This window comes from Carex rostrata, chromosome 10, assembly GCF_964058835.1.
Source record: "Carex rostrata chromosome 10, lpCarRost1.2, whole genome shotgun sequence".
NCBI classification, from domain to species: domain Eukaryota; kingdom Viridiplantae; phylum Streptophyta; class Magnoliopsida; order Poales; family Cyperaceae; genus Carex; species Carex rostrata.
Genome location: NC_135927.1, coordinates 10,218,041 through 10,227,000, shown reverse-complemented (window position 1 = coordinate 10,227,000; position 8,960 = coordinate 10,218,041). Strand labels below are relative to the sequence as shown.

Below are 8,960 nucleotides of genomic sequence, written 5' to 3'. Positions count from 1 at the left end.
TTTTTAGAGAAATTATCGCAAAAAATTTTCTAACTATCAATTTTTGATCGAGATTAATTGTAAAAAGTCGCTAGTGTATTTACATCTAGCGCGTACAAGTATTTATGCTTATGTGTGCAAATGTTCATATATAATATATTAAGCACTATGCTTAACATACCAAATCTCTATAAAGACATAACATATCAACTCTTTATGAATATTGGTCAGTTGGGCTTTAATTTGAATTTGAATCTTCTATAGATGCTCTATATCAAAAATAGAACTAGATAGTGTAAAATATTTAATAATTATTGATTTTTAACTTTTTTTTTAATGCCTATAGAAATATCAAGTATTGATACATATCACATCAATCATTTATATCTAATGAGTAAAGCTATGGTGTGATATGCTTACCAAGAGAGTTTGGTGAGCACAACTTCAAAAGTTCATCGGATCAACTTCAAATGTCAAATCAAAACCGTTGAAATCCATGTACTTCATGAGTGATGTATATAAATGCAAACTTTTAAAAGTTTTGAGTTTATTTGCTACACGGTCAAGCGGTCAAAGAAATGAATACTTTATAAGTTAATTTATGAGTTGTTTTATATATATTCAATTTTTATTATTTCTTTGACCGCTTGACCGTGTAGCAAATAAACTCAAAACTTTCAAAATTTTGCATGTACATGCATCACTCATGAAGTACATAGATTTCAACGGTTTGGATTCGGCATTTGACATCAATCTGATATACTTTTAGAGTTGTACTCACCAAACTTTCTTGGTGAGCACATCACACCCTAGCTTTGCTCATATCTAATATATCAAGTATTTATACCTAGCATATCAAGTCTCTATACATAGTATATTAACAAAAGAAAAAAAAAAGTGAATAGAACAAATGTGTGCCTAATAAATATATAAAAAAATTCAGAAGCTAAAATTTGAAAACTAGATTGGATAAACAATTTCGTGTGCCTAATATTTTCTCTAACATAACCAGCAAAAGGAAGAAAAAGAACAAATGTGTCCTGAATCAAATTTGAAAATGCAGAGAGAGTTCATATATATATATCCCTTTCCAATTTTGGGTCAGAATTAATGGTTTGTTTTTTTCATTTTTAGAAATTAGCTTGCAAATTAGTAAGAATGTATTTAAAAAAAAAAATACTGGTCGGACCGGTAGAAAAAGGATTAAGGACCACCGAATTAATTAATTGATAAAGAAATTTTGTAAGAATATGCTCCGAGGAGCGGCCATTTTTTTAATAACAAAAAAAAACATAATTTTAAAAATAACTCTGCATCCTATTTTTTTTCAAAAATATCCGGACCGCCAGGTCCACGGGTGGCCCAGAATAATAGCGGACCGCCCATCCCACGGGCGGGTCACTCCCCAAGCAGACCTCCCCCCCCCCCCCCCCCCCCCCCCCCCCCCACGAGCAGTCCTCTTTTTTTTTTTTTAGATCTTAATATTTTGATTTAAATAATTTTGTGAAGAAAAAGTTTTCTTGTTTAGAGTGTATGCCAAAAAATAAGACATTTATATATTTATGAAGTGATGTCGTAACTCTTTATAACTTTGATTTTATTTGTGAGTTAGATATCACAAGTCTAAATATAATACTAATTAAGGACTTGACTTTTATTTAAAAAATTTCAAGCTCTGACAGCTTTTTGATCTTCTTCTCTTTATTTATGGTACTAAAACAATAGTTTATAGCTACTAAAATATGTTCAAACCTCAAATTAGATATCTGTCAATGCACAAAGCACCCTAGACTGACCTCTGGTATGGTACCAAGTCCAAACTCAGTAGCCAAGCACTAGGCAAAGGCCACTGGTATAGTGCAATGCACTAAAAACATCAAATTTGACATCTGCTAGTAAATTAGCAAGTCTGGACTAATACAGGGACCAAAATGAAAAAATAATTATACCAGCATGTAGAGCATTCAAAAATACACATAATTGATACAAATTTCAAAAAAAATACGGGGGTATTTAAAAAAAAATAGAATGCGGGGTTATTTTTAAAATTATGTTTTTTTTTTTGGGTATTAAAAAAAATGGCCGCTCCGAGGAGTATCTATGATTAGTATTGACCGCATAAAGCTAAGTATATATGTGTTTATTTTGTACATGCATATGCATTACATCATGATTCACCCAATTGTTCATACATAATTAAATGGGAACTCTGAAAGAATTTTAAAATTCAGTAGCTTAGATATGGAAACTTTATAAGAAATTTTGTATTGCAAATATTACAAAATATTAGTTGCAATTTGTGATTTGACAACAATATAGGATAGGTTGGATATGGTGTATTGGTCTTCATAGAAAAGTAGTAGTAGTAGTAGTACAAGCTAAGGGGAAGATGAGCCTTCAAAAGATAAGGTAGGTGATATCTCATGGAATTTTTTTTCTAACATAGAAAATCCCATTTTTTTTTTAACTATAGGAATCTATATCAAAAATAAAATTTCAAATTTTAGCTGAAAAAAATAACAGTAAAGCAAAGGGCAAGATGAGCTTTCAAAAGATAAGGTAGGTGATATGTCATGGAAATTTTGTCTAACAAAAAAAAATCCCATTTTTTTAAAATAATAGAAATCTATATCAAAAATAAAATTTCAAATTTCAGAAGCTAAAATTTGAAAAATATATTGGATAAACAATTTATGGTGCCTAATATTTTCTCTAACACAAACAACAAAAGGAAGAAAAAGAACAAATGTGTCCTGAATCAAATATTAAGATACAGATATTTCATATCCGTTTCCAATTTGGGGACGGGTTAAAATCTTGTCTATCTTTTTTATTTATTTTTTTTATTTTTCTATCGTCTGCCTTGGATAAAATATATTGAACCAGAATTATTCCTGAGATAAATAGAAACTAGTCCACCGATTTCTTATAACCAACAAACAATTTTACAATATTTACTGGTAACACCACTCTTCTAACAAGATACAACAAAACAACAAAAACTATTCCACCTACACATATATATCTTCAAATATTCCAACAAAAATATAAAAAAATAACAGTATAAGAACCTATTTATTATAAATCAGTACTTCCTCCACCAAAGCCACCTATGAAATTGTTCCAAAATCCTTTTGAGTCACAAGGCAACATTAATATTTAGTTTGAAATAAGAATAATTTTTTTACTGCTTGCACCAAAAACTTGCTATTGCTGTAATTTGAGCCCTTAAATTTTGCACACTTTTGCGCTGACCCCCTTAGAAGTCAAAATATTTCTTTCCCAGCCAAATAATCCACAATTGTTGTTCTGGTGAAAACAATAATATAAACTAAATAATAACTTCGATTTTTTTTTTCCAATATTCGAAGGCAGTTTTTGAGTTATATATCTTCCTTATTTTCTTAAAAATAAGGACTTTCGTTCATCTCGATATTTGTTTAAAATCTCTTGAAGAAATTAAATATGCCTCTTCGAATAAAAATAAAAAGTCGTTATCATTTGTATTAAACTAGCTTCTTGTTCTGTATTCATTGAATAATTATACATAGAACTTGGAATATGAGACAAAAAAATGTCACATAAAGTGCAAATATCAAGTTGTGCATGGTTTGGAAATAGAAATAATAACGACAAACAAAACTAACGATCAATATTGACTTTTAAAATCAAAGCCTTTTGCGTATAAATTACGAAGAAATGAGAGTTTATTAAAGTGTAAAATCAATATTGCGTGCAATTGCCGAAACTTTTTGAGTTACCACTAAAATATTTCAGATATCACATTGATTTCTGCAAAATTGAAAACTTATCACGTGCACACCGTGGTTCTGTGCATAGCTAAAAAAGTAATATACATATTAATGTTGCATATGATTTCTGTTACCCACTTTATAATGCACAACATCAATCTGCGCATGACTCCTAAGTCATGTGCAGAACCACAGTGCGCACGTGCATATGAATTTTGCACAAATTAGTGATAAAATCATAATTTTAAAATATTGAGGTGGTAACTAAAAAAAATTCAGATGAAGTTGTCATAGAAATATTTTTTAATTAAATAATAGCAGTGTCTGTCTGCATATTCCTAAATCTTGCACAATTAATGATAATTAAAAACATAAATTTAATAGTCTCTACCAAGTATTTAAAAAATTAATAATAAAAGCATAAAAATGAATATGGAACATTAATTTCAAACTCTCCTTCAAAACCTCATAATTTCTCAATTATCCTTGGCTCCCTCACTGATGATCTGACGGATAACTCGCTGCTTTCCGTTGGTTCATAATTTATAAATTTGGTGATTTTATATCTATTTAAAAAATAGTAAATTTTTAAAATAATTTGTAATTTTTTTTTAATGATTTAGATCGACTGCTTGAATTTAAAATGAAAATATAATTCTATTGCACGGAACGATTAGTAATATGCATGTATCATAGCCTCGCTCATTATAATATAGTATTGATAATGATTTTGAATTCAGGATCGGAGAGGCAAACTTTCAAATGACAGGGTTCAAACCTCAAAAATTTCATATGGTTCAATCATATAAATTTCACAGCAATATGGGGGTCAATTAATTTATGGTAGTCATAGCATTTTATTCTAAATTATATAGCAAAGTCATGTATAAGTAAGATTTGAAGATGAATGGGGTCAATTGACTCCATTTATTGTTAGTAGATCTGCTACTTATGCTGATAATGATGATGACTATCATATCATAAATATGTTTAACTTTTTTTATTTGTTTAACAATTTTAAAAGCTGCCCCAGTTTCATCTTAAATACTCAATATAACTATTTTTAAATACTAGACAATGCACACTTAAATTGATTATAGCCATATGTGCTTGTTTGCTGACAATGTTGTAGATGCACATTTCGGACATGTTCGGTTGCCAGTCGGGAACGTAAATGAGTTTGGGTTCGAATCCAATTTGAATGGCCGAAACACTGTTCCCGTGGGAAAAAAAATTCACTCTGAGTGAATTTTTTTTTTCTCACATAAACAGTAAAAATCGAATAGGCCTTCATCAAATTAGTTGGAGACATTTTGGAGGTGAGGACTAAGTCATTAATATTTCATTTATTAATATATCTCTTAGTTTTAAAGTCGGAAAGATAGTTTCCTTTCTGCATAAGAAATTTGAAAGAATCATTCTTAGAAATATTTTCTTAACCATGGCATTTTTCTTAACCATGTATTTTTGCTAATAAGGAATTCTTTAATCATGCATTTTTCTTCTTTAAACTAATAATAAAGTAGCTGTGGCCTAAATTATTTTTTCCAATCTTTAATTAATTATAGTCAACAAGAAAACTTTCTACGCCGAGTTGCAAATAGTTATTTCAGATATGGACATGCACAGCACCACAATATCGAGATCTTTCAGCTCTTTTAATAATATATCATAAAAAAATATGCAAAATATGTGATTGACCTTACAACATGTGCAAATATATATTTCTGATAATATGTTTCACGTGTGAAAATATAAAAAACAGGCAACAGCAGGTCCCCCATCTTGTCTTGACGCGGATACGTGGACCCGTTCTTTTCACACGGGATAAGTGAAGTGGCCCCGTTTATCGGTCTACACATTAAATGCTACACTTTATATCCTGGTTCATGACTTTCTTTCCCACTGTATACACATCGGTCTAGGCATTAAATGCTACACTTTATATTCTGGTACTTAGACTTTCTTTTCCAACTATATAAAGAGAGCCGTGCTTCTCTAGCTGGAGCAAACGCAGATAAAGAGATAGAATAACTTGATAGAGAGAGAGAGAGAAAGTACTGAGTGAGATAAGTGTATTTTAGAGAGAGAAAATGGAAGACATGGGAGCAGAGTACATATCATACTGGGAAACCAAGATGTTCTTGGAAAATGAAGAGCTTGACAGGTAAGCAATCATTCATTAATTCGTGATGAATTAACAAAATTGAGAGCTCTTAACTTAATTTCCTCATTGGGTTATTAGAAACAAATAAAGAAATATATACACAGATTAATAATTTTTCGATACTTGCTTGTATTATTTTGATAAACAATGCTGGTAATTTGTTAAATTGAAATGAATTAATACTGATTTAAAGATTTTTCAATTGTGAAGAATCTATGGATTTGATGGATTAGAGGATGCAATGTCATGCCAGGATGCATTGTCATGCCAATACGACTCGAGCTCGCCTGATGGCACCACATCATCACTTGCTGATGGTGGCGTTGCTTCTCCTTCTGCTTCTTCCTTGGCAAACCCCAATAAAGCAATAATGATGGAGAGAAATCGGCGAAAGAAGCTTAACGAGAAACTATACACGCTCCGAAGTGTCGTGCCTAATATCACAAAGGTGAATTAATTTTCCATATATATGATTGTAAGAAAAATGAAAAATTGAAGTTCAATTGAAAATGATCTGAAGAAATTGTTTTGATTTCAGATGGATAAGGCGTCGATAATAAAAGACGCAATCAGTTATATTCAAGAGCTGCAAGACGAGGAAAAGAAGCTACAAGCAGAAGTTACGAAGCTCGATTCAGTGAATGAAATTAAACCGAGTGCAAGTGAAGATAGTGAGATTGACCATTTGATGAGATTCTCGCCTCCAAAGAAGAAGAAGGTGATGTCGACATCATCGTTACCTCTCTATTTAAGCTCTTCCATGATTGAACTTGTCGAGGTCTCTCTCTTTCTCTAATAACCATAGTTAATTTATATGACTTGTTAAGTATGAATTAAATAATCAATTAAAAGTGTCTAATTGGCTCAAACTAACAATTAATTGGTAGACAAAAATGATAAATTTGAAAAGGCACATATGACACAATTGATGCAACATTGTGTGTTAAAAGTTGCAAGTTTGAAATTCAGAATATATTAATTTAGATAATTCGAGTCTATTTCCTAATTTCATTCTTAAAAATGATTTTTTAATTGTTTGCCTGTGATTTAATATGAACATAAATCTTACTTCAATTTTGCAGCTAAAAGTGTCTGAAATTGGGGACAACGTACTAACCGTTAGCCTGACATGCAACAAAAAGACAGGCACTATGGCCAAGCTATGCCAAGTGTTTGAATCTCTCAACCTTAAAATCATCACTGCAAGTATTACAGCTATGTCTGGTAGCCTTCTACATACTCTTTTTGTTGAGGTATAATTTACTTTTATTTATTTATTATTATTTTTTTAATTACGTAATATTTTTACATAAAAGCATGACCTCACCATGGTGAGCTAATGAGCCTTTTGACCTTAAAAAGTGAGTTGATTTGGGTCTTTAGCATCTAGAAGTGAAATGATTTTTTTGTTGCACTTTGTTGAATATATTTTGGGGAATACTAAGATTCCTATATGTTAAGAGTGTCCTTTTCATTGACATATTTACATAATTCTCTTAAAATTTATTAATTTTTTTTGGAATGAACAATCACATAAACACATTTTGCACAAGTAAAATGAGCCCAAAATAGATTGGAATGGACAGCACAAATTAAATAAATAAACATGAGCTTTTTTATTTTAATGAAAATGTCGGCAGTAAACTTGCTACCTGACCTTCAAAAAATAAAAATAAACATGAGTCCCAAATGACAAATTTCTGTGTGGCACGAGTTTAATGTTTAATTAACATTTTTTAATCTCTAATGCTATTGAAGTAGTAGAAATAATCACATGGCTAAAATCATTTATAAAAATTGACAAACTATTTTATTCTAAAAGGGCACATGGAACGTGACAAATTAAGTTTAAAAATTTGGAAGGGGACACCTCGACACGTGACCATAAACTATAAGAGAAAGAAACTTAAAATATATATCACACATTGAAAATATAATTGTTTATCTTTTCATCCACAAGTTACACGCGCTGATTAAAACAATGAAAACGATAGCTTTTCGGGGAATTCGCATCCTCTGAGATATCTCATATTTTGCGGGACGTTTTGAAATATCACAACCGTTCAAAGGCGTTTTGCACGAATCGTAAAGCTCAAATAATACTGGCCTTGCGCTCTCCCCGAATAGGCACTGGACACGTTGGTCACGCAAAATGTGAGATATCTCAGATAATACGCACTCGTTTTCGGGTTTATAATATTGTAACGAGATACTGAGATCAACCTGTCACATCATTCATTTTCAGATTCGCATTATTTAACGGTTGCCAGAATGCCAGGTCAGTTGTTGATTAGGATTTGTTAGAGTTGGTTGTAACAATTTTAAAAAAAAATGTGATATATTAAAGCTATAAAATTAAGGCTTTAAATTAATTTTAGGCTGTCGTCTAGATGCCGTAAACATAATATATATAAATAAATCGTTATTAAGATTACATTTTTATATTGACAGGAAATTAATTTAATTTTTTCAGACTGAGAAGATGGATCGTGTTCAATTGAAGGAAAAGATCGAGGCGGCTATCGCAGAGTTCGACACGCCGAAGAGTCCGATCAGCTCGATGAGTTTCTAATTGAATCACAGTTAAGATGATTTTTAGTCAATGGAGCGCAAATCTAAAAGGCAATTGATATGATAACAATAACACATGTAACATATAGATCTGAGCTTGTGAGTGAGAAAGATATTAGCTATTGATATAACAATGAGTGTGTATTGAATTTTGAAGATCTTTATTTTCTAGAACTATTTTATGTTTCATTATATTTATAAGAGTGAGTCTATGATACTATGCATATTACGATTTGTTACCGTACTACGGCTCTATATTCGAGTTTTCAAATCCTAACGGTCGATCCAAACCGTTCATCTTGTTCTCCATATTAATATGTGTTTGGAGACCAAATTTTACATTTTTTGAAAAAAATTTACTATTTTTTTAGATTTATTGAAAATCACTGTTTTTGGATGGTCCAGAATTTTCAGATCAAGTGATTTTCTAAATATCTAAAAAAATAGTAAAAAATTTTCAAAAAATGTAAAATTTGGTCTCCAAACACATA

The 8,960-nt window shown here is 30.8% G+C and overlaps 1 protein-coding gene across 1 annotated transcript; it reads left to right on the top strand.

Moving 5' to 3' along the window:
- The first annotated feature begins 5,730 nt into the window (after window positions 1–5,730).
- On the top strand, window positions 5,731–8,597 carry LOC144560416 (transcription factor bHLH35-like). The gene is made up of 5 exons (XM_078309611.1): window positions 5,731–5,898; window positions 6,109–6,346; window positions 6,437–6,676; window positions 6,981–7,151; window positions 8,372–8,597. The coding sequence occupies exons 1-5, from the start codon at window positions 5,825–5,827 to the stop codon at window positions 8,468–8,470; spliced, it is 822 nt and encodes a 273-aa protein (XP_078165737.1). The 5' UTR covers window positions 5,731–5,824; the 3' UTR covers window positions 8,471–8,597.
- The last annotated feature ends 363 nt before the right edge of the window (window positions 8,598–8,960 follow it).